This window comes from Hemicordylus capensis, chromosome 4 (assembly GCF_027244095.1).
Source record: "Hemicordylus capensis ecotype Gifberg chromosome 4, rHemCap1.1.pri, whole genome shotgun sequence".
In the NCBI taxonomy this organism is placed as follows: Eukaryota; Metazoa; Chordata; class Lepidosauria; order Squamata; family Cordylidae; genus Hemicordylus; species Hemicordylus capensis.
The window spans coordinates 210,771,238-210,797,284 of NC_069660.1; the positions used below are offsets into that span (position 1 = coordinate 210,771,238).

A 26,047-nucleotide genomic window follows, 5' to 3' on the forward strand; every position below is an offset into this window, starting at 1 on the left:
AAACAATAAAAGCTTGTTTATTCTATGTCCCTGAATATTTGGATACAATTACAAGAATAAAAAGAAAGGAAGAAAAGGAAGGAAGGAAGAAAAAGAAAGGTTACTCTTTTCTGAATATAGTTTGCTTGCATGTGAAAAACAGCTTATTAGAGGGTTTATTTGCAAACTGTCATATCTGTCATTTCTCAACAAATCTACACAAAATTTGGCAGAGTGGTGGTACTTTTCACCTTGTGCCAAAGTTACTGTAGATTGAACAGATGATTTGTAATTCATCACGATAGAATGTTAGAGCTTATAATCTTGGATACAGTTTTATACCTTACTTTATTATATAGCCCCTACTTTGACTGTATAATAAGATTGTGAGAACATGCAACTGTGAATGGACCGAGGATTATAGGTTGCATTTTAAGAAAAGCATAGCCAATTGGCTGATTTTTATCTGTCTAAAGCCAGTATTTGACTGACTGCAGACTTTGGAGTACTCCTGTACAATAAGGCTGAGCTTGCTGTCTGGATTTAAAGAGCAAATTAGGGACTAGTGATTCTGTATATTGGTATTCATTTTCCCCGTGGGCCCCCTACAATAGCCTATCTTTCTCATTCAGCACAGAGAGATCTCAACACACCGGTTCTTCAGCAACCCAGGCATTTTAGTGCACTTAGATTCTTCTCCCAGGGGCTGATCCTGGCTCACACTGCACTCCCTTCATCTCAGCTTTCATCTTAACAGCGTGAACTGGGTCTTGTTTATATGTAGGCATGCGCACCCCACACATGTGATTCCTACGCTGACAGCTGCCTTTTTGTCAAATGGAAATATGTCTGTGCTCTAGTGCCTCTCTTCCTTGCGTCTGCATATTTAATTACTTACTTTGCATATCATCTGCATGTATTACCTGGGTTAGAATCCTGATTGATTAATTTTTACTCTAGATTGCAGCAGTGGCACACAATAAATATTATGCTTGACCACTTTTTATAGCCAGTTATGAAGAATAGCTCATCAGCATCTGAAACAGTCATCATCATCATCATCATCATCATCATCATCAGGAATGTGGGGGCAGAAAAGAAGAAAGAGAGATTTTAAAAATTTATTATAAAAATCAAATCCCTTTTTATAAGTTTTGATGCTAGTAGAATTATTACTTATAATATTAATCTGCATTAGAACCGTCTTTAGTCACCATATTCAGAACTTTGCTGCAGATGAGTATCATTTAGCCGGATGGCTTTGCCTTGAAATCATTTCCAGTTCAATTTGTAACAAAGCTAATAGTGCTGAATTCCACCCATCCACAGCTTCCTCCATTCCAGCATGACTCACAGGACAGAACAGCTTGATGTCTGACCACAGTTTTCTTTTTTCATCTAGTTGGGATCACAGGGCAGGAAAATCCAAGAACAAAAATGTAAACCTCTCCCCCGCCCCCCCAAAGCTGCATTTCAGGGAGAGTGGCAAAATGTGTTCTCTTTCAAAATGGTTCACCTAATCTTGCAACACGATTGCACATGTATGCATTGCTTCACATTGCTTCCCCCTCTCAAACAGGAGATGTTTCTGGTTTTGATCCTTTGTTTGCAGCGTTCACGACAGATGGTGTTTTAATAAAGTCCGGTAGGAATATTACTGTGAGTAAACAATCCAGGGCATGCCAATTTCATAATTGCTGGGTACCGATACAGCCTCTTACCTGCTGAATCCAAATTGGGAAGAAACCAACTGTGCGCATACATACCTATTAACAGCAGCCAAATTCGCAGCTGTGGTACGCTCCAACATTGTGCTTCACCATGGAAGGTAAATTGCAGCTCCAATCAGGCTCCTTGGCACCGGGTGTGAGGAATAACTGCCATCTGGCTTGTCATCAAAGCACGGTCACTGAGTTTGGGGGAGATGAAATGACTTGCTTAGGATTTTTTGGAAAAAAAAAAAACCATTGACGAGCAGGGAGATCGCTATCTCCACTATTACAGGTTCATTTTAAAATATTCTTGGCTTTCCTAGAAGATTATGAACTGGGATTTTCTACTTTAAGTCATTCCCACGCCCTATGGGGGAAATGAGAGTCTAAACCTGTTATATGCTAATTAAGGATTCACACCCACATGACTTGTCAAAAAGATAAATCTTGCTCATTTGTTTTCATCATTAGCAGGCTTTTTTAAAAAAAGGGGGAAAAGGAGTAGCTCTCAATTTTTAGTGAGGATACTCCAGCTTCAGTATAAATTAATACAATAAGAGAGGCTGATGTACATTTTGAAGAGATGCTTGGTGTGTGTGTGCACGCGCATGAGAGAGAGAGAGAGAGAGAAACCCTCACATAGTTATAGTCATTCTCAGCATTTATGCAGTGGCTTTAAAGAAGGCTACTGTGACATGTTTGGCACTGTCAAACATCAGAAAACATATCATGAGCCAGAGGGATATAGCTAATTTTAGTTCGAATTACATGTCATTAATGTAATTTCCATATTATTTCCATGAATGTGACAGGTGCCAAACTTCCGTGGGTGGACATGTTGCACTTATTCTACAGTGTTTGTATTCGGAAATTGTTGACTTCAGTCTTGGAGACAATCTTGAAAAAAGTAAATTGAAGGATGGGCTTTAAAAATGATAAACTTTGGATTTCTTTTAACTTATTTGACATTTTTACCAGAATCCTCACATTCCTATGTTGTCTACAGGTCTTGGATTCTTCTGGGGCAAAATGTGAGGCATTTCTAGGAAAGCTGAAAGGAAAGACTACTGAAATCTCTCAGAGAGGGTTCACGTCTCATATCCAGTGTTGCTTCCAAAATGTCACAGAGCCTTGTCATTCAATTTAATTAATTTAAAATTAATTTAATTTCTGTTAATGATTTGACGGAAGTGGTCCTTTCTGTAAACTTTAAGCTGTGATCCATCTCCTCCATGTATGTAGAACAGAGCTTTAAGCCTTTGTGTGTGGGGAGGGGCGGGGGGAATGAGACGCCAACAGAGCAAGAGGTGAGTGATATGAGGGAAGGGTGGAGAGAAAGAGGAATAGTCAGTCTGGTTTATTCTCTACCATTCCCCCCAACCATTCCTTTTCCTGCCTGGTCAAGTTGCCCATTCCTTTCCTGGACACATTCAGGAACTCAGGCCCATAGTTGTCCAGTAGTTATATGTTTTTTAATTCCTCTGTTAGGGTAATACTCTCATCAGCAGTGACATGTGATAGATTTTGTTTGTCCTAAAGAGCTTAAGTTTTAAAGGCTGTGATTCCAATCATTCCAGCAGTCCTGAAAGCCAAGCCAGGGTCCGAACCATCATTTGTTAGTTATTGAGAATTGCTTCCCAGGCATTCCCTGTTGTGAGAGATGTCACAATAATCCAGCATTTGGTTAAGTTCTCCTACTTTTCTTCACTGACTTTGCACTAACCTTCTTCCTCAGCAATGAGCTGGGGAGTTGTTGGATTTATTTACACTTAACTGAAACTGTTTTGCATTGTAGTGTTGTCAAATGCACAAGGGATAAAACCTTAACAGCGCTCAATATAGTTCTACGCTGATAATACAGCATTTCTAAAATCAAGATTTAAGAGTAAATAAGAATGTTCTCATAAGCAGCCAAGCCCAGGCTGGCAAGAACTGCCAGGATCCATGTGAATCCCGGTGGAGCTGCGGTGACAAATCCAGCGCTGAAGCCTGGCTCCCAGCAAATGTACCCTTAACCTGGCTCCCAGGATCATGTGTCAGCACGAGCTGCTTGCACTGACACAAAGATGCGTGGCTAGAGTGCCTGTCCCCTGGGGGAATCCCCCAGTGCACTGTGCTCAGCGCATAATGCACTGTGGGATATTGGAGGCTGGGATAACGAATCTTGGCCTAAGAGCAATCTGCGCTGCTCCTCACTCCCACCAATCTAAGAATGCTTGTCTGGGGAAGAGCAAGATTTGCGAAGCCTTCTTCATACCCGCCCACCCAGTAGGTCGTGAGAACAGCCTCCATCAGTTTCTTTCAGTTGATTTTGGTTGTTAATGACGAGACTTTATACAAGACATTGACAAATGTGTGTGATGGCACATTTTTCATATCTAAGCAGACTCTGAGGCCCCAAGAGTTTTGGCCTGTGACCTCAGTGTATTGAGGCTCATGTATTGAGGTCCAGGTGTTGTGGGAAATGGATTCACATGCCTACAGATCCTATGAACTTTTGGGTTTCCTTGTGGCCAGTCAAATTAATTGACAGTGGAAGGATGCTCCACAGTGATGCTCCACAGAGCTACATATTTCCTAGTCCTAACAAAGCCAAGAACAACACATATATGGACAAAGAATAGGCAGAGCACTCTGGGATAGTTTTGAAAGATGCTCTTCATAGAGAGCCACAGAGTCTGCACTGGAAACAGAAACTCAGTAATTGTACTTAATAATAATTGGGAGGCTTAAAACTGTGGTGGAATAATCGTTGTGGCTATAGGCATAGTATACATTAGAAAAAATAAATAGGTAAATACTCTGACAAGAGCCCTGTGGGGTGTGTGGGGTGGGGGCAGAGGGAGGGGAGTTAGAATTGCTTCAGCTAAAGAACTAAGCATTCTCTCTTCTGGAACACACTCCTTGTTGGAACTCCAAGAATGGTTTTGCTTGTGGTCAGAGGAGTTCTTACCCCCAGACCTTGGGGCTCCAGTCCATGGCCTCCAAGGCGCAGGGGGAGCCTCCTGCCCCCACCCCGCCACTGCCCCATGATGTCAGGGCTTGCGACACTCTACTCCAACTGGGCAGGTGCCCTGGAGTGCCTTGCAGTTCTCAAAGGCCACTGGGCCAAATGGTCAGGCCTAGAGGCTGCTCCCGCTCCACCCACTCCCACTACCAAAGGGGTGGGGGAGGCCTGCTTGACTCACCCCCACACACTCCACATCCCAGCTGCGCATATGGTGGCTAGAATTATTGAGGTTTTTGATGCCACAGGGCAGTGACCGCATGGTTCTTGGGAGGCCCTCCAGGGGAGGCCTTCAAAAAAAATGCAGGTTCCCTTTAATTTTTTTTAAAAACCCTTTAAAAAAAATCTCATGTCAGGGGTTGTGGGGGCTCCGAAGCCCTTCAGGTCCAGGCACCAAAATACCTAGCTGTACCCAGAGGCGTAACTAGGGAAAATAGTGCCTAGGGCAAGCACTGAAATTGCGCCCCTGTCCAAACAGTAATGATGGGACTTGTAGTCAATAATATCTGGAAATCCTTGTTAAAAGGAACACTGTACCATCTAGGCATGGTTGTTGATCAAAACCTGAAAACATGAGCCATCTCTGTAAAAGACTTAGAACAACAGTCAGGAGTTATGTGAGGATTCCAAGTGTCATTTTCTCTGTCTCATCTCATTCTTTTTAAAAAACATGACTTTGTCCTAGAGCAGGCCTGCTCAACTTAGGCCCCCCAGCTGTTTTTGGACTACAACTCCCATAAACCCCAACCACAGTGACCAATAGCCAAGGATTATGGGAACTGTAGGCCAACATCTGCAGAAGGGCCAAAGTTGAGCAGCCCTGTCCTAGAGGATCACCTGCCCAAATAGCCACTAGCAAAATAGGGGAAGAAGAAGGTGTTGGTGTTGGGGGCGTGTCTATAAACCAGTGAATGATTCCTGCCAGCCTTTGTCTTATGATGACTGTTGGCTCATGATGGGGTATATGTGCATTCACCATTCTAGTGCTTACTTTGACACCAAGAGGGAGGAGGATACATTAGTTTGCCACACTAGACAGAGGCATTTGCAACAGGAGCAGACAGCCAAGTTCTGCCAGGGCCAAAACCAGCCCCTGCCAGACTAAGAAATCATTGTAATTTGCCCCTTTCGGTCACAAGCAGTGTGCTGTTCTTTTATTATTGACTCTAACTCTCAAATATCCCAGTCATGGATGGAAAATTCAGGGTCAATTTACAAGAGACACATTTTCTACATGGAAGTTTCTTCTGTGCAGGTGTTGTGCAGAAACCCATGTGTGGTAACTGCCAGGGGCATAGCAAGGTTGGAATGGGCCAAGATGAGATTTTAAAATGGGCCCCCAGCCCCTCAAAGTCCAGGGCCTCCACACACCCCAGGCCCCCAAGGATTTAAGTCTGATATTTCAAAAAAAGTATGCTGCCTGGAAATACATTTCACTGAATACACACATGCACACTTCACAGTATATAGTGATATACATTGAGTACTATATGTTTGTGCTACTTTTAATGCCTAGAACACACTAGCAACGCTAATTATTAAAATGGCCCCCTCACTGCAGATTAGCAAAGGAGACTTTCAACCATGCAGGGTGAGCCTATGTTTGTTTTCTCAGAATTCTGAACAAATTCAGTAAAGTTTGATTCCAGGAGGTTTTTCATACAGGGCTTTTAAAGCCCTTTAACACACATCTCCTCTGGAATGGAGGTGCTGCATTCACATGTTGGCCAGATTGACCCTGAAGTCCCTGCAAGTTATTGGAGAGCAGTTCACACACAAGAAAAATAAAATAAAATAAAAGCACAACACATGCTTCACAGTTCTCACTCAGACCTTCTGAGTTGCAAAACAACTTGAACATAAGTGCATATATAAATGAATGAAAGAATGAATAAATAAATATTTGTTCCAGACGTTTTTGTAATTTTCTGACATGAAACAAGCCACTTATAAGCCTTAGACAGTTTTTGTTTTTAAAGCCAGCACATTTTTCAGTCTGTTTTAAATTAAATATTCAGAGACTTCTCAGTCTCGCCTCACCCCCCCATATCAAAGCCCTGTGGCAAGCAGATCCCTGTATATGGGGGTAACCACAAAAAGGAATTCACAGCCTACCTGCAAAAGCTGTGCTGGATGGTCTGCTCTGCTGCAGGGAGCTCTGCCAGCCTCCTTCCTTCCTTGCTTGGGGCCTGCTGCTTGGAGGCCTCTCTGGAAGCCCCGCCCACCCGCCGATCAGCTGAGAGGCAGGGAGAGAAGAGCTCTGCAGTTTGCAGGCTGCTCCAATCCTAGGCCAGAGCTGGAGGCAAGTGGCTGAGGGGCCCTGGGGCTGGGCAGGTGGGCAATGGGGTGGGGGTGGCAGGAACTGGCGTGGTGCCCCCACCTCAGTGGCACCATAGCCCTGGCTGCCCCCCCCCCCCCCCCAGTTCCACCTATGGTCTCTTTGAGTTCTTTCCCCCAAGTGTGGATTGCCCATACTTGGGAGATTGCTCATAGCAGGGATGGGATGTCCTGGATGGGGACCCGATGCAGAGTTTGCCTCTTTAGGTCCTTTTCTCTGGTCTCAGCAGGGATGGAAGGCCCTGGGAGAGGGCCTAATACAGAGGTTGCTTGTTTTGGGTTCTTTCCTTGGAAGATCAGCAGGGATGGAACATCCTCGAAGGGAATCTGATATGGAGGTTGCTTCTTTTGATTCTTTCCTTGGAAGATCAGCAGGGCCGGAAGGCCCTGGGAGGAGGCAGATATCGATGTTGCCTTTTTTGTTCTCTGCTGGGAGTGTCATGCTCTACAGAGAGCCTTTTCTTCCTGCAAAGGAAATGGCTTTTCTTCCTGCAAAGGAAATGGGGGGGCACCTCCTAGCTGCTCCCCCAGGGCCAAATCAGTCACTCAGCTTGACTCTTTGCCTGGATCCAAGCCTCCAGCCGCTGCTTTGGCTCTTGGTGGAAAGTAAGGGGGCTGGAGAATAATGTTTGGCCTCCTTCCCATTTGGAACACTTGGCCTCGTTTCCATTATTCCTGCCACCCAGCAGCCCTGCGTGGTTCACCTAACCCAGGGCTGCACCACTTGGGCCTTTCAGCTGTTGTTGGGTTACAGCTTCCATAGTCCCCAGTTGCACTAACCAATAGTCAGGGTTGATGGGAACTGTAGTCAAACAGCAGCTGGAGGGCTGGTGTTGTGCAGCCCTGCCCTAAATCAAGCTTCCCCTTCTGTATCACCACTCCATCCTCTTCCACAAGAGGCAGATCTCTCTTCAGGACCAAAATCAGGCCTCCTAGCCATACATATTGGGGTAGACAAGCTCTACAAGCCTCCTGGCAAGGAGCAGTCTATCTTGAGCTACCTCTTGAACTTCTCAGAACATCTCTTGGCCCCAAGTGGACTGGCCATAGAGCCTTTTCTGTGGCTGGGTTTGACCCAAAGACATTTTTACCCAACTCTGCCCAAAGAATATTCAAAGTAAGACAACTTTATTTTCTTTAAAATCAACTTTTTAATTTTTAAGCAGTAAATATGCATGTTCTATTGCTGTTTTATCTCTACATCCTATCCTATTAAAACACATGTTTAATATTTTTTAAATAAATATGCAGCATTTTATTGCTGGTTTTGGTCTTTCTCTTTTTCCTCCTCAACATCCAGTTCCTTTGGAGGAACCAGGATCCCAATAGTGGCTTCCACCCTTGCCAGTCTGCTCTGCAGTCTTCGGAGATCTCCCCTCAGTGCCTTGATGTTTTGCAAAAATTCCTGGCAGATGCGGAGGTGTCTTTGGCCTTGAAGGAAAGAAAACAAAGAGGGTCAAGGGGCCTGTCCTCCACAATACCAGTCCCTGCACTGACTTCTAGTCCCTTTCCATGCCCAGCACAAACTTCCCATCTCTACCTTGAAAACCCTCCATGGCTATGCCCCACCCTGTCCCTCTGCACTGATCCTCCCCCCTCCTCCAACTTGCACCCCGTCAGGTTGGTTTTTGCTCCTTCAGCTTCTGTATTCAGTCACCTGGAGGTCTCCTGCTCTCTAAAACTACTCTTTTTCTTCTCCCTCGCTGACCCTTGGGTCTGGAACTGCCACTCATGTGGGCCCATGTCTCTCTCCTATCCTTCCAATGCAACCCACCTCCTCTGTGCAGCTTTTGGCTTAATGCCTCAGCAGAGGCAGCTCCTTCAGCTTGAACTGAATGCCCCTTATGCTTTCCTCCTCTTCCTCACTTCTCTCTCCTTCCTCTTTTGCTTGCCCATCTCTGTTTTTAGACTATAAGTGTTTTAGATTGGAAAACAACAATGAGGATGGAAAAGGGGTGCTGCCTCTGTGAGACTTACGGTCATTCAGATGATGGAACTGCAAATTCATCAAACTCTGCAGAGTTTCTTTTACATCGCTGAGTTCCAGCTCTAGAGGATGTGGGGAAGGAGAGGAGGGGAAGAGGGATGCAGGAGGAAAGAAGAGGTAGAGGTGGAGGGTGGGATGGAGCCAATTTCCAGCGAGGCAGAAGATAATAATGAACCGGACCCAGGGGGGCGGAGACATGCAGCAGGGCCTTCAGGAACATCTGCAAGAGAGAAGAAGCAACAGGTGGTCAGACACAAACGCTGGCATACTACCCAGGGGCGTAACGAGGCTGGAGTGGGCCCAGAGACAAAATTTTAAAATGGGCCCCTCGCTGATACACACACACTCACTTCACATGTGACTTGCCTCTGGGGGGCCCCTCGAGGCGTGGGGGCCCCCAGGCAGCCGCCTCCCCTTGCCTAATGGTAGTTACGCCCCAGACCTCACCCACCATCACTTGCCCTCACTGCTCACCATGAGAAGCTGGAAGGGATCCTGGCACTGAAGTTGCCTCATTGAGTTCTCCCTCCAGAATATCAGTGTGGATGCGAGGTCCTGGAAAAGATCCTGGCATTGAGGTTTCCTCATTGAGCACTTCCTTCAGAGTATCAGTGGAAATGCGAGGTCCTGAAAGTGATCCTGGCACTGAGGTTGCTTCATTGAGCTCTTTCCCCAGAATGTCATTGGTGATGCAAGGTTCTGGAAGGGATCTTGGCACCGACATTTCCTCATTGAGCTCTTGCTCCAGAATATCAGTGGGGACATGAGGTTTTGGAAGGGATCCTGGCACCGACGTTCCCTCATTGAGCTCTTCCTCCAGAATATCTGTGGGGACGCGAGGTTCTGGAAGGGATCCTAGCATTGAGGTTTCCTCCTTGAGCTCTTTCCCCAGAATGTCAGTGGGGACATGAAGTCCTGGAAGGGGTCCTGGCACCAAGTTTGCCTCACTGGGCTCTTCCCCCAGAGGGTCCCCCAGAACATGGTGCAACATGGGTCCCCCAGGACATGGAGCAACATGGGTCAGATTTCTGGGATGACCTGAAAGAGAGGAAATAAAGCAGGAATCTGGAAATGAGGATGGCCCATAGCCCTGATAGAAATTGCCTCTCCTTTCTGCCTAGGTTAACCAGTGCAGCCTGGGATTGTGGGTGAGGTGGTCCACCCAAGGAAACAAGCAAGGGTTGAAGAGGAATATATTGCATAGCACTGGCAAGACAGCCCTCACCAACTACGCTCCAGAAGGGAGTGCAATGGCCAGGCTCTATCTGCTGAACATACCAATGCAGCTGCCTTCTACCAAGTCATACCCCTGGCTCACTTTGCCCTACTCTGGCTGCCAGCCGCTCTTGGGCAGAAGCCTTTCCCTAGCTAGCTAAAATCCTTTGACAGAAGATGAAGAAGACTCAACCCAAGCCCTTGTGCATGCAAAGCACTTGTTCCACTATTGGACTATGGGGCCTCCCATACCTGTGAGGAAAGAGGCTTCTCCTTTGAGCAGAGTGGGAGCTGATGGTTCACATGGACTAAACAATGCATTTGGTCTCTGGCTGAAGCAACAACCCCCAGTTACAGCCTTTTGACCTATGTGCGGGGGTAGGGGTGGGGCTTGAAAATCTGCCTGGATGCCATAAGTAGGAAGCATAGCTATGATCTGAGGAATGCAGGCCCAGCTCCGAGGGGCAGAAAACTGGGGTCAGAGAAAGAAAGAGTCTCTTTGGACTGATCTCAGAGCTCATTGGCCAGGAAATGTTGCCCTTGTTTGCAGGTGATCCTCCATTTCCATCTTGACCCATGTAATGTCAAAAAAGAGAGATGCTTTGGAAACAAGACACCAGCATTCTTTAGCTTCCTCTTCTCCAAGGCAGGGGGATCAAGGCCCAGAGGATGTCTTGGAGCTGGGTGTGGGCAAAGGGTTCTTGCAGGGCTTTTCCAGAAGTGCACCACCTCCAAGGGAGAATTACCAAACCTGCCTGCCTGCTGCCACAGCCCCTTCCCCATCTTCTCCTAGAAGGGAGGGTATCCAGATGTGACTCGCCCAGGCCCCCTGGTCTCCTCCAACACTTTTGGCTGCAACAAGTGCCAGCAGCAAAGGATAGAGGTGGATGAACCTGCTCTCCTACCATTCATCCATCAGATGGGCGTCTGCCTATCTCTCTCCATTGTCAAAGTGAAACAGGTCTCCGAGGAGACACTCCCTGGGGGGGTTGAGGAGCCCTGAGAAGAAGCATGCACTCTCGTCATCCACTTACCAGTCTGTGCCCCCTCTTCATCTTCATCCCTGCAGAGATAAGGAGAAACATTCTTAGTAGCGAATCACAGGAAATTGAGGGGTCCCCCCAGTAATCCTAGGGGGTGCTGTGCCATCCCAAGCATGCCCTCACCCATAATCCTTCTAGAAGGCCCTGCTAATTTTGGATGATTCAATACTTGGGAGCAGTGAAAGTAATTGCTATTGAAAGTCACTCACTGCATTTTGCTCAGATTGTTTTCACTTGGGGATTGACTGGTTGACTAGGCGCGGGGCAGACCCACTCTCGTAGTTTATAGATATGAGGCCAGCTTTCCCACCCCTCTCCAGAGAAGATTTTCAACTTTTTAAAAAGTCCCCCCCCCAAAAAGGGGGACACTTCAGCTAAAAGAACATACATACGGTTTTGGTTTTTAAAATTTGAATAAGAGGGTTTAATTTCGACAACTCGAATCCCCGCCTGTATTTTCCCCAGACTATGGGAAACACCTATTTTGGGCAGCAGCAACATAGGAAGCTGCTGAAAAGCATCATCTCACACTGCGTGGGAGATGGCAATGGTAAACCCCTCCTGTATTCTACCAAAGGGAACCACAGGACTCTGTGGTCACCAGGAGTTGACACCGACTCGATGGCACACTTTTACCTGGGTTTGGGCTATGTCAGAACAACCCCCACCCCCTCCACCCCCATCCCTTCAGCTGGCCACACCAGAGCCAAAAGCATTAAGAGGAGTCAAGAGGAAAAAAAGCAACTCACTTTGGTTCTGCCTCTGGGTGAGACCTATGGGAACATGAAAGAAGAAAAGGTTAGGCATGTTCTTGGAAATAACATGGGGGTGCTGGCAGAGGGCAGCTTTTGAAGTCAGCTTCAACAGGTGGGCAGGATCCCCCCCCCAAAAAAAACCCCAAGTGGGCCCACAGGGGCCAGCCAGTAGCTCCTGGGTGCTACATTTTCACAGGTCTAGGACCTGTAAGCTTAAGAAATACAGTGGAAATCAGCCCAGCAAGTGACCTTCGAGGGCCACCTGCATTTCAAGGAGAAGCTGTGTGGTATGACTACTGGTGGTGAACTTGTGACCACTGAAGTTCACATAGGGAGCACAATGGCATGTAAAACAATGGAAAGGCATCTTTAAAAACCAAGTCCAGGCAGCCATTAGATTTTGCTTCCCCATCATGCCGGAGACTTACCTACAGCTCACCCATGACCAGCAGCCACCCATCCTGACAGCTAAGATGATAAGCTGATGATAAACGGACAGCCAAAGAAAGCCAACTTATCAAAGCTGCTGCAGCTTATCTAGAATGCTGCCAAGTGAGCCTCCTGCAGAATCCTCACAGGTCTCCAAGGGGAATCATGATGGCAGAATTCTGTGGCTGACTGTGAGATCGCAAGATCAGTTACTGGCCATGCTGGTTCTGGTTTGAATCCAAACACTGTCTTGGTTGTGCAGCTCAAAGTGTCAAAGCACCAGGGGAGAGTCACCCCTGTCCTGCCCTCCCTGCTCCCCACATGTTTTCCACCTAATCACTTGCTGAAGTCCCTTAGCTAGGAAATCCCTCTACAACACATTTAGCACTAAGGCCCGTCTCTGTTCAGAATACACAAAAAAGAAAGCCAATTAACTTGTGGAACTAGGTGTGGTGATGATCCCTGGCTTAGATGGGTTTGAAAGGGGGTTAGAAACATTCATGGAGGAGGAGAGGCCCCTCTGTGGCGATTAGTCAGGATGGCTATAGAGAACCTCCAGGTGCACAGGCTGAATCCCAGATGCTGGGGACATGCAGTGGGTGTAGCTGTTGCCTTTGCACTCTTTCATGAGTTACAGAGGACTCAGATGTTACAGAGGACTCATGCAGGTTTATTATAAACCTGCACTAGCAGTGGCTGCAGCCCACCCCTATCCACAAGCATCCCCTTCCTTCAGCATTTGCTAACAGAAGGGAAGAGGCAAATGAATAGAAAGTGACAGAAAGGGAAGGAGGGGGAAATGAGAAGGACAAAGAAAGAGGCAGAGGCGTATCTAGGGAAAATAGCACCTAGGGCAAGCACTGAAATTGCACCCCCCTGTCCAAGCATCTGACACCCATCTTTCAGATAACTGTACCATAATATCAACTGAAAAATACAAGTCAAGCTCGTTAATCTTTTAATATTTCAAAAACTATTTAGCAGTGGATGTAGCCAGACCAAAAAATGCTGGAAAACTACAAATTTCAGTATGCTGGGGCTCATGAAATACCCAAATACTATGTGGAGTTGTACTTGGAAAACTAAACAGAAGTGTCTGTCTAATTCTCTGCTATGCATTGTAGCATCACCATTACATAAGTTTTAAAAATCAATGGAGAATTTGACTTTTGCCAGATACTCTGTAAATAATTAAGGATATGCAGAGTAAACTGTGTCACTGCTTGGAATATATTCTAGTATTTCAGAAAGACAGTTAAAATGAGAGAAAGAGAGCAAGAAACTCCCAGTGGGCCTTAATATTAAGGATTTCACACTGATTCAAAGACAAACTCACCATTAATAGCCATATTAGCAAGACATCACATTTAACTCACATCACAAGAAGCAAAGTAAGAGCAAATGAATACAATCCTAGCTCATAAGCGTCAGCTCAGTATTCACAAGCCCTGATTCTCTGTACATAGTGCCAATCTGAATATGTGTACAGTGTCTTATATTATATTAAATTTTTTATTTTTATTTTACCTGTAGTCCCTTTGGTGGGGCTTCCTAAAGGCTGGGTGGTGGTGGTTGCAAAGGTTCCCCCTCCCACCACTGGCCTCTAGGGCCTCGCAGGTACCATTTGAGCATGTGCAGTGGCCATTTTTTAAAATAATCTTTTTTTAAAAAAAATGGACACTGAAAACAAAATGGCCACCGCGCATTCTCAAATGGCCTCTGCAATGCCTGGCGTGACCTAGGGCCTCACAGAGGCCATTTGAGCATGCGTGGTGGCCATTTTGTTTTCGGCAGCCATTTTTTTTAATTTTACAAAATGGCGCCCCCCCTTCAAGTGGTGCCTGGGGCATGTGCCCTGCCTGCCCTACCCTTAGATACACCCCTTGCTGTACCCCTGTTTAATGGCTTGATCCATCAGCCTGTATGGTTCTTCCAGGGTTCTATTCAGCAGTAAAATTTCAGATTGTACAGATGTATGTAGCAATGTGCAAGAAAGAGAATGAATACATCTTTTTGATGTATCCGTTCTGCTAAGAAAAGAGCAAAGCAACCTTGGTTCTTTGTCCTACAGATAAGCTTAACATTTCTAAATACTGTTATCTCCTCTTCTTCCACCATTGAGAGAGTGCTTTGTAAAAGGCAGTATGGAGATGCTAACATTTCCATCTCCATCAATTTATAAGATTTCATTGTAAGTTCAGAAGAATCTTCTTAACGGGTGTGATCCACTCAAAGCTAAGCAATTTCAAGTCTCACTGATTTCATCAAATGTGTGCATAAATACTACAATTGTCACCCACCTGCCCTGCATTACTTTCCGTGCTATGTATATCTGCATGCACATTCTGCCCTAATGAGTCATGTAGGTCAGTGTAACTATGCATAACTAGAGCTTGAATGGACAAATGCCTTGCTGTGCAGAGCTGTCAGGCAATGAAACCACCAGCACAGCATGACAAGAGAACATCTCAGCTGTCTCAGCAACAGGGAGGTATTTCCTCTTCCCTCACCAAGTTAAGGTTGCAGATGCAGTGATATCACATGGCCATATCTGATTGGCTGTGTGGCCATGTCGTTATCATGGTCACCAGGTGATTCCTGACTGGCTGGTATCAAGCACTGAAGAAGGCTTTTCATGTACAAAAAAATGCCACCGAAGCATCAACAATGGGCAGTAACCTGGTTAGTACTTAAACAAATGAAAGATGTTCTGCTTGCACAAGGGGAGAGCATGAGATGTTCTGCTCATATAAGGGGGGATGGGGCTGAAGCTCAGTAGTAGCGCACTGGTCTCAGGTTCAATCCTTGTCATCTCCAGGGTGCTTTCCAGATTACACGGTAATACAGCTGTAGTTTACTTCAGCTTGGTAGAATTGTATTGGAACCATAAATAAAGGATGTTGTGCAAAGCCGCCAGCAAGGGGAGCAGTCTTTTCTAGCTTCCACAAACCATCTTACAATGGGAAAATACAGCTATATTTTCACTATGTTGTAGGACTGTAATGCAGCAATAAAACCTGAAAGAAGGCACCGGAAATGTGGACGGCACCTTGCTGACAGCGTAGGGACTATGATGGTAGGGCTGGAAGAGACTCCTGTTTGAAAGCCTGGAGATCTGCTGCCGGTCAGTGTAGACAATACTGAGCTAGATGGACCAGTGCTCTGATTCAATATAAGGCAGTATCATATGTTCCTATGAGGGCTAATTTTCACTGCCCCCCCCCATCCTTCTGCTTCCCCCTCTGCTCACAGAAATCTGTTTTTCATGTACATATTTTGGGAATAAGAGGGGCTGAAGAAGGAAGGGAGGATGGTCAAAAATCACCCCACTTCTGCTTGCATGAGCAGAACATCTTCCATTTGTACAAGTACTAGTTGTGCTGCTGCCCAATGATAATGAAAAGGTTAAAAAAAGTGTGGAAGAGTGGAAGGTTCATCACAGCATTCCATAACTGATATCCAGATATGTATCTCCTCTTCAAATATTATGGATGTCCATCTTCAGACCCACAGTAAAGAGAAAACAAACTCAGTTGTACAAAATGTGAATCAGTCCATGCATTATAAAATGCAGGGTTGCCTTGCAAAAAGTGCTCGTTCTCTACATTTCTTGAAGGCTGTCCATCACAATGAACTGTAGCAGATGTTTATCAATGTTTTAAATTCCACTGGAATGAGAAGGATCCCATTATTTAACACCAGCTAAGATAACTCCCATAACTCACTGAGGCTCTGCCAAATCAGATTGCTTTGCTGGAATGCCATTTGCATGTATGGCCTAAATTATTCTCTGGAACAAAATTGATACTTCATAAAATATTTTTTCCTCTTAAAAGAAATAGAAAATACACTGCTTTGATTTTTGGAATCTGACTCAGCCTTGTCTGGGTCAAAGTTGTCGAAGTTGACAGTTTTAACGTTCTTCCAAGTGACTGCCTTGGAAATGCTTGATTGACTGTCATCAAGTACTGTGCTAACATCTCCCCCCTCCTCCTTTTTGTGATGGTGGAGATCTTTTTCTTGTTTAACAATAGCACAAGGATAAGCAGGAAGAAAGATGCTTTTTTGCATCTTTCAATTTCAAAGAGGTCTGTGTTGATTCAGATCCAAATAAGTCATTCTGCTGATGTCAAGGAACTTCAGAGCACACTGGTAGAAAAGATCCAGATCTGTGAAAGGAGTGGCTGCATTCACTAGTGTACAAATATACTTTCAATAACATCACGTATCCTCCATGCAAACCAAGGTGTGTAACTGCACCCAAATACAAACACAGCTAAGCCTGTGAGAAGGGAGGCTGCACCAAACTGTGTGAACTGCGTATTAAAACGAATATCTTCACTCATCCATTTGTCTCTATCTGTCATCATCATAATTATCAAATTTCTATCTACTCCCTCATTTCTTCTCACAGAATGAGCAAAACAACAACCCTAAAATGCAGAAGTCAGGGCCAAAGGGCAGATGAGTACTTCAGAGACAGCCATGCGGCAGATAGACTAAAGGTTAGTCATCTGGCAGCACAGAAGGACCATGTGGTTTTCCTGAGCAGCAAGTTGCCCAGACTGAGTATTATTATTTCTTGTTTACACAGTCAGACAGCTGTTATTGACTGGTTTGTTTTATCCAGACATCGAGTCCTTCCCAAGGACCTGGGATGGCTGAATGTTATCATCAATACTGTTGGTTATTATAGTTATCGTCACAAAATATAGGCTGTTCCCAGTAAAGCTGCTTTTTGTAATTGGCTGATGGTGATTTCTGTGGCCCCGACCCCCTATGGTGTGGAGGTGCTCTTCAAGGTCTTTTGGAATTGCACCAAGGGTGCCAATTACCACTGGGATTATTTTGGTCATCCTCTGCCACAGCCTTTCAATTTCAATTTGTAGATCTTTGTATTTTGTGATTTTTTCTATTTCTTTTTCTTCTATTCTGCTATCCCCTGGTATTGCTATGTCGATTATTTTCACTTGTTTTTCTTTCTTCTCGACTACAGTGAAATCTGGTGTATTGTGTGGCAGAGGTTTGTCTGTTTGTAGTCGGAAGTCCCATAATATTTTTGCATCTTCATTTTCTACCACTTTTTCAATTTTATGGTCCCACCAATTTTTGGCTACAGGTAGCTTGTATTTTTTGCAGATGTTCCAGTGTATCATCCCTGCTACCTTGTCATGCCTTTGTTTGTAGTCAGTCTGTGCGAACTTTTTACAGCAGCTGATTAGGTGGTCCACAGTTTCATCTGCTTCTTTACAAAGCCAACACTTGCTGTTTGTTGTTGACTTTTTGACTTTTGCTCTTATTGCATTTGTTCTTAGTGCCTGTTCTTGTGCAGCCAATATTAGAACCTCTATTTCTTTCTTCACATTGCCATTCTTAAGCCATTGCCAGGTCTTGGTGATGTCTGATTTTCCACTTATAGTGTGCAAATATTGACCATGCAGTGGCTAATTTTTACATTTTTCTGCTCGGTTCTTCCTTGCAGGCCTGCTTTCTTTCATTGGTGTTGAATAGTTTCTCGTTATTGACCATTTGAAGTGCATCTTCTTCACTGTCCTTTATATATTCTTCAAGGCCTCTTTTCCCCTCCTCTACTGTTTGATGGACTTGCAGCATTCCTCTTCCACCTGAGCTGCGAGGGAGGTATAGCCTCTCTACATCACTGTGGAGCTGCAGAACATGATTGATGGTCATGATTTTCCTGGTCTTACAATCTAGCGTCTTTAGCTCTGCCTGGGTCCAGTCTATTATTCCGGCAGTGTATCTGATAACAGGTATAGCCCAGGTGTTTATGGCTTGTATGGTGTTCCCACCATTGAGTTTGGACTTTAGGATTTTTCTCTCTCTTGATGTATTCACTTTGAATTTTTCTTTTAACTTCAGCATGTGTGATGTTATCAGCCTGGAGAATGCCCAAGTATTTGTAATGTTGTTTATCTTCCAGGTTCTTGATGTTGCTTCCATTGGGCAGTTCTATTCCTTCTGTTTTTCTTATTTTTCCTCTGTTCATTATTAATGTAGCACACTTGTCTAGTCCAAACTCCATGCCCAGAACGGCCGAGAAAGACACGGGCAGACACGGGATTACACCTAACCATTTTATTGTAGAGGATTATGAATCTTCTCTGGTCTGCTATCCTTTGTTCTGTTATTTCTGTATCTGGATGCTTCTCTTTCCAAATTTGGTACATTCTTTTTAAATATCCTCTTCTAGTTGGACTAGACTTGTAATAGCCGATCATTATTTCCTTGTTGGCGTTTTTTGTATATTTTTTTCGGTTAAGCGACGTTTCTTCCAGTAACCTTGCAGTCTCCAGCCCTGGTTGCTCAACTGAAAATCCTGGGTCCTGTAGCCCACTTGCCACCAGATGTCCAGGGACTCCAGCACCTGGCATGGTCCTTGTTGACTCGGGTGACGACCTATCCGGTATAGATTTATTAAAGTTACGTCTCACCATATTGTTGATGGGAGAGGCACTCTTTTTCTGGCTCCTCTTTTGAGACTTGTCTAGTATGGTTGGACCTCTGGCATAGCTCTCGCCTTCCTCAGAGCACGCAAGCCCCACAACTACGCCAAGGTAGTGCCTCACTGGGGGAGTATTATTATTATTATTATTATTATTTCACATTTATATCCCGCTCTTCCCCCAAGGAGCCCAGAATGGTGTACTACTTACTTTCTCTTTCACAACCACCCTGTGGAGTAGGTTAGGCTGAGAGAGAAGTGACTGGCCCAGAGTCACCCAGCTAGTTTTATGGCTGAATGGGGATTTGAACTCAGATCTCCCCAGTCATAGTCCAGCACTTTAACCACTAAGGGTCTTTGGATCAGGTAGTGGTACCAGATAAACTTGGAAAGTTCATGAAGAGCACATTGCAACTTCATGAAGAGCACATTGCAGTAATCCCAGTCAGGTGTAACTGGAGCATGTATCATCATGGCCAGATCTGACTTATCTAGGAACAGGTCCAGCTGGTGCACCAACCCAAGTTGGACAAACATACCTCAGACCACAGCTGTTACCTGAGTATCCAGGCTCCAGTTCAGGTCCAGAAGTACCCTCTAGACATGAACCTGTGTTTTGAAGGAGAGTAGCCACTTAATGGCTGAGCGGGGAAATGCTTGACTATCAAGCAAGAGGTTGCCGATTGAAATCCCAGCTGGCACACCTATATTGGGCAGCAGCAATATAGGAAGATGCTGAAGGGCATTATCTCATACTGCGTGGGAGGAGGCAATGGTAAACCCCTCCTGCATTCTACCAAAGACAACCACAGGGCTCTGTGGTTGCTAGGAGTTGAAACCGACCCGACGGCACACTTAACCTTTTACCTTTAGTATCCAACAAATAAAGGCTGAACCACTGTTCCCAGATCAGCAGTTCTCCTGACCAGGAACTCCTTTGTTTATTATTATTATTACAAGCCGACCCCACACAGAGCATCTGTGCGCTCTTTGGGGCCGGCTACCTCTCCCCCCCCCCGCCATTGCTGCTCCTTGCTGGCCTCTGCAGCCGGCCTCCTCTCCCCCACCCTCTTGCCCAGGCTGCCGGCTGAGGCCCGTGGCTCTGGCCGGGCCCACCGCCGCCCAAGGCCTGCGGCTCCGGCCGGGCCCACTGCCTTCTCCTTGGCCCCCCCCGGGCCCACCGCCTTCTCCTCGGCCCACCCGGGCCCACTGCCTTCTCCTCGGCGGCCGCTTCTCCTTGGCCCGCCCGGCGGCTGCCGCTTCTCTTCAGCCCGCCCGGCAGCGGCTGCTTCTCGGCCCGCCCGGCAGCCGCCGCCGCTTCTCCTCAGCCCACCCGGCGGCGGCGGCCACCATGGCCGCCCACAGCCTGGCCCACTGGTTCTCCTGGGTGCGCCTTACCCAATCAGGTGCCCCCGCAATCCAGCCAATCAGCTGGGCTGCCGGGACACACGTTCGAAAGGCACACCCAGGAGAATTATATATAGAGAGATTATTTTCTATTATTATTATTATTATACTACAAACTGAAAGGCATTTAGCTCACAATACGCCTGATCTGACAGTCATTGAGAAGAATCGGGTTCTGATAACCGATATTGCAATCCCAGGGGATAGACGAGTCGATGAAAAACAACTGGAGAAAATAACTAAATACAAGGACATTCAGATTGAAACTGAGTGGCTTTGGGAAAAGAAAACAATAGTGGTGCCAATAGTTGTTGGTGCCCTTGGTGCTGTACCAAAAGAACTTAAACACCATCTCAACACCTTGGGCATCAATAAAATTACAACACATCAACTACAGAAGGCTACACTACTCGGAGCAGCACAAATACTACAACAATATCTTTATTTTTATTTTTTTTAGTTATCCTAGTAAAGGTAAAGTGTGCTGTCAAGTCGATTTCGATTCATGGCGCTCACAGAGCCCTGTGGTTTTCTTTGTTAGAATACAGGAGGGGTTTACCATTACCTCCTCCCATGCAGTATGAGATGATGCCTTTCAGCATCTTCCTATATCGCTGCTGCCCAATATAGGTGTTTCCCATAGTCTGGGGATCATACCAGCAGGGATTCAAACTGACAACCTTCTGTTTGTTAGTCAAGAATTTCCCTGCTGCGCCATTTAAGGTGCCTTTATCCTAGACCCTTGAAAAGGGCCTGCTAATTAAAGTACCAAATCCAGTCAATAACATCTGGTAGACTGTGGGTAAATAGAATAATGATGATGATGATAAAAATATTGCTTTATTTGTTAGTCACCCCATAACAAATTGTTATCTGGGCATTAAAAATATCAAAAACAACAACAATACATAAAACATGACAAACAAATTACAACACAAAATTTTAAAAAATGCAGAACACAGTACAAAGCATTTTAAAATTTAAAGCTTCAGTTTGCCCTCATTTGGTTTTTTTTACTGACCCCAGATGCTTCCACAGCTTCCCTAGAGTGACTGGGTGTCATCCATATACCTGAGATGTCCTCTGTACCTACAAATCATAATTTGATGCTGAAGTCATCAAATGATGTGAACCATCCCTAAGACATCAAGGATTGGCCAATAGTAGAAGTTTGTATGGCAGGACCTACCCCCCCCGCCCCCCGCATCTTCGTGCATCCCAATTGTTACAGATTATTCCACTTACCTTAGAAGGCTTAGTTATAATCTGCAGGTTTCATTGCCAGGAAGCTATTCCTGAGAATAAAGCTAAACGGCAGTTTTCTTAATTTCACTTGATTGTTCTTAATTATGAACTCCTGCCCCACCTAAAACACTAAATTGCAAGTCTACAATTATTATTCCAGACACAGTTCTGAATTAATGACATCTTTGTTTGCTACACTGAAAATAGGGAGTTGCTTGTATGAGTTTTAGAAAAAAGAGGATTGTTTAGTTTGAAATACCTTGTAGTAATCTAGGGGCAAGCCACTTAATGGTGCAGTGGGGAAGTAACTTGCCTAGGGAGCAAGTGGTTGCTGGTTTGAATCCCCACTGGTATGTATCCCAGACTATGGGGAAGACCTGTATTGGGCAGCAGCAATATAGGAAGATGCTGAAAGGCAGAAAGACTATGAGGCAGCTATTCCGGTGGTGGTGGGGAATAGAAGAAGTAATGTTGGCAGGTCAGCGGGCCGTTCCAGGGGAAGGGTAGTCAGAAATTTAATAGCTGTCTCCCCTTACGGCTGTCCTGTCAGCTCTTTGACCTTGGGGAGCACTGCCAACAACCCACATAGCTTTCCCCTGCTCCTCTGTAATGCCAGCTCGGTCCGAAATAAATCTGAAATCATCCATGATTTGATCATGGATGAAGGGGCCGACCTGGTATATAGTACCGAGACTTGGTTGGGGGAGGCTAGTGGTCCAGTTTGGTCCCAGTTTCTCCCTCCAGGATATTCTGTAGAGGAGCAGGTGAGGGGATGTTGGCAGGGAGGTGGGGTGGCTGTGGTCTATAAGGATAACATCTCCCTTACCAGGGTGCCTGTCAGGGTATCTGGCCATATTGAATGTGTGTACTTGAGTTTGGGGACCAGGGATAGACTGGGACTTCTGTTAGTGTACCAATCACCCTGTTGCCCAGCGGAATCTCTTACTGAGCTCAAGGACTTGGTTGCAGGACTCACGTTGGAGTCTCCCAGACTCTTGGTGCTGGGGGACTTCAATGTTCATTTTGGGACCAATCTGTCCGGTGTAGCTCAGGAGTTCATAGCGGCCATGAAACTATGGGTCTATCCCAAGTGGTCTCTGGACAGACGCATATTGCAGGTCAAATGCTAGATTTGGTATATTACTCTGATCAGGGTGGTGTTCTGTAGGTGGGGACTCCTGTGATTTCTCCATTGTCATGGACAGACCACCATCTGGTTAAGGTTGGACTTACAACCACTCCCCACCTCCACAGGGGCGAGGGGCCCATTAGAATGGTCCACCCGAAGAGGTTATTGGATCCACTTAGATTCCAAGAAGCTTTGGAGGGATTCAGTGTTGGCTTTGCTGGTGATCCTGTTGATGCCCTGGTTGAGAATTGGAACAACTTGTTCACCAGGGCTGTAGACACGATTGCTCCAAAGCGTCCCCTCCGACCCACTTCAAATCTGGCCCCTTGGTTTACAGAAGATCTATGGGGGCTGAAGCGGCAATGTAGGCAACTATAGCGCAAGTGGAGGAAGATTCAAATCTGACAGATTGCGACATAGAGCACATCTAAAGATCTATGCTCAGGCAATACTTACGGCAAAGAAGCGCTTCTTTTCTGCCCATATTGCCTCTCCGAGTTCACATCCCGCGGAGTTGTTCAGGGTTGTGAGGGGACTAGTATCTGCCCCCCCCCAAATCAGAATTTGGAGTAATCAGTTACCCACTGTGATGTGTTTAAAGAATTTTTCACAGATAAAATCTCTCGGATTCGGGCCGACCTAGATGGAGACTCCACAATTAATTTGATGTCTGAGCTGGAGGTTCCCAATGTCTCCTCTTATGTGATTCGATTGGATCGGTCTCAGTTTGTGACTCCTGAGGATGTGGACAAGCTGCTTGGAGCGGTGAGGCCTACCACTTGTTCTCTTGACCCTTGTCCAACATTGCATGTTCGATCTAGCAAGGAGGTTGTTGTAAACAGCCTGGTGGAAATCATAAATGCTTCTCTGAGGGAGGGCAGGATGCCTCCTTGTCTTAAGGAGGCAATCATTAGACCTCCTCTAAAGAAGCCTGCATTAGATCCCTCAGAGTTGAGCAATTATAGGCCTGTTTCCAATCTCCCATGGCTGGGCAAGGTAATTGAGAGGGTGGTGGACTCTCAGCTCCAGGCGGTCTTGGAGGAAACTGATTATCTAGACCCATTTCAAATTGGTTTTCGGGTGGGCTATGGGGTGGAGACTGCTTTGGTCGGCTTGATAGATGATCTCCAATTGGCAGTTGACAGAGGAAGTGTGACTCTGTTGGTCCTTTTGAATCTCTCGGTGGCTTTCAATATTATCGACCATAGTATCCTTCTGGAACGTCTGAGGGGGTTGGGGGTGGGAGGCACTGTTTTACAGTGCTTCCGCTCCTACCTCTCAGATAGATTCCAAATGGTGTCGATTGGACACTGTTGCTCTTCAAAATCTGAGCTTAAGTATGGTGTCCCTCAAGGCTCCATACTTTCTCCAATGCTTTTTAACATCTACATGAAACCGCGGGGAGAGATCATCAAGGGATTTGGAGTTGGGTGTTACCAGTATACTGATGACACCCAGATCTACTTCTCCATGTCAACTTCTTCAGGAGCTGGCATATCCTCCCTAAATGCCTGCCTGGAATTGAATGTGTTCCTCATCCCTGGATGAGGGAGAATAAACTGAAGCTGAATCCAGATAAGACGGACGTACTTATTGTGCGGGGTCAGAACTCTACAGATGATTTTGATCTGCCTGTTCTAGATGGGGTCACACTTCCCCAAAAGGAACAGGTTTGCAGTCTGGGAGTACTTCTGGATTCACACCTCTCCCTGGTTTCTCAGGTTGGGGCGGTGGCCAGGGGTGCTTTCTATCAGCTTCAGTTGATATGCCAGCTGCGCCCGTTTCTCGAGATCAGTGATCTCAAAACTGTGGTACAGCTGTTGGTAACTTCCATACTGGACTTTTGTAATGCACTCTACGTGGGGCTGCCTTTGTACATAGTCCAGAAACTTCACTTGGTTCAGAATGCGGCAGCCAGGTTGGTCTCTGGGTCATCTCGGAGAGACCACATTACTCCTTTACTGATAGAGTTACACTGGCTGCCAATAGGTTCCCAGACAAAATACAAAGTGCTAGTTATAACTTACAAAGCCCTAAACGGCTTAGGCCCTGGATATCTAAAAGAGCGTCTTCTTCATTATGAGCCCCACAGCCCATTGAGGTCATCTGAAGAGGTCCGTCTCCAGTTACCGCCAACTTGTTTGGTGGTTACACAGAGACGGGCCTTCACCATTGCTGCCCCGAGATTGTGGAATGCGCTCCCTGCTGAGATACGATCCTCCCCACCTCTGGCAATTTTCAAAAAACACCTGAAAACCCAAGCTTTCTCAGCTTCCTAAATTTGGGGGGGGTTTAATATCTGGTTTATTTTAAAATTCAAAACCTGATTTCGGGGTTTTTAATCACTGTAATTGTTTAATTGTTGTTTTAAAATGATTTTAAATTGTTAACTGTTATATTGTTTTTTAATTTGTTTTAGCTCTTTACTGTTTTAGTGGTTTGTTTTAATTGTAAACCACCCTGAGCCATTTTGGAAGGGCAGTAAATAAATCAAATTATTATTATTATTATTATTATTATTATTATTATTAGTGTAAATTAGTGTAATATTAGTATAAATTAAATTGGTGTAATATTAGTAAATAATAATAATAATAATAATAATAATAATAATTATTATTATTATTATTATTATTATTATTAATACCCCCAGTGAGGCACTACCTTGGCATGGTTGTGGGGCTTGCGTGCTCTGAGGAAGGTGAGAGCTATGCCAGAGGTCCAACCATACTGGACAGGTCTCAAAAGAGGAGCCAGAAAAAGAGTGCCTCTCCCATCAACAATATGGTGAGATGTAACTTTAATAAATCTATACCGGATCGGTCGTTCCCTGGGTAAACAAGGACCATGCCAGATGCTGGAGTCCCTGGACATCTGGTGGCAAGTGGGCTACAGGACTCAGGATCTTCAGTTGAGCAACCAGGGCTGGAGACTGAAGGGTTACAGGAAGAAATGATGCTTAACCAGAAAAAAATACAAAAAACGCCAACAAGGAAATAATGATCTGCTATTACAAGTCTAGTCCAACTAGAAGAGATTATTTAAAAAGAATGTACCAAATTTGGAAAGAGAAGCATCCAGATACAGAAATAACAGAACAAAGGCTAGCCGACCAGAGAAAATTCATAATAAGAAATAAAGTATTCATAGAAGTTGGGCTGGAAGAACTGCAAAGAGCAACACAGGCTCAAGCTATGGAAGAAGATTTACCACCAACTGAAGAAGTTACTCAGGCGCAGGTGGAGGAGGAGGTGTTGGAAATCGAGGATGCCACTGTTGCTGAACTGTTTCAAAATCAAAACCAGGCAACCTCCCCTTACCCTTAGCCTTCACCTCAAA

General features: G+C 45.4%; 1 protein-coding gene and 1 long non-coding RNA gene across 4 annotated transcripts in view; both read right to left on the reverse strand.

Annotated features, from left to right (window-relative positions):
* Window positions 1-522: 522 nt before the first annotated feature.
* On the reverse strand, window positions 523-6,891 carry LOC128324248 (uncharacterized). The gene is made up of 3 exons (XR_008306745.1): window positions 6,814-6,891; window positions 1,746-1,888; window positions 523-1,016 (listed from the first exon to the last, which is right to left on the reverse strand). It is a non-coding gene; the product is annotated as an uncharacterized LOC128324248 (long non-coding RNA).
* Window positions 6,892-8,206: 1,315 nt separating this feature from the next.
* LOC128324152 (mucin-5AC-like) overlaps window positions 8,207-26,047 on the reverse strand; it is a 33,433-nt gene continuing 15,592 nt past the window's right edge. The window contains exons 2-6 of one of the 3 annotated variants that reach the window (XM_053248366.1): window positions 12,030-12,053; window positions 11,272-11,300; window positions 9,497-10,060; window positions 9,013-9,242; window positions 8,207-8,466 (exon numbers count right to left, since the gene is read on the reverse strand). In XM_053248366.1, coding sequence (XP_053104341.1) covers window positions 9,085-9,242; window positions 9,497-10,013 — 675 coding nt within the window. In that variant the 5' untranslated portion in view covers window positions 10,014-10,060; window positions 11,272-11,300; window positions 12,030-12,053 and the 3' untranslated portion in view covers window positions 8,207-8,466; window positions 9,013-9,084. Of the gene's footprint in view, window positions 8,467-9,012; window positions 9,243-9,496; window positions 10,763-11,271; window positions 11,588-12,029; window positions 12,054-26,047 lie in introns of those variants that run through there. The other 2 variants (XM_053248367.1, XM_053248368.1) reach the window with 2 other exon arrangements.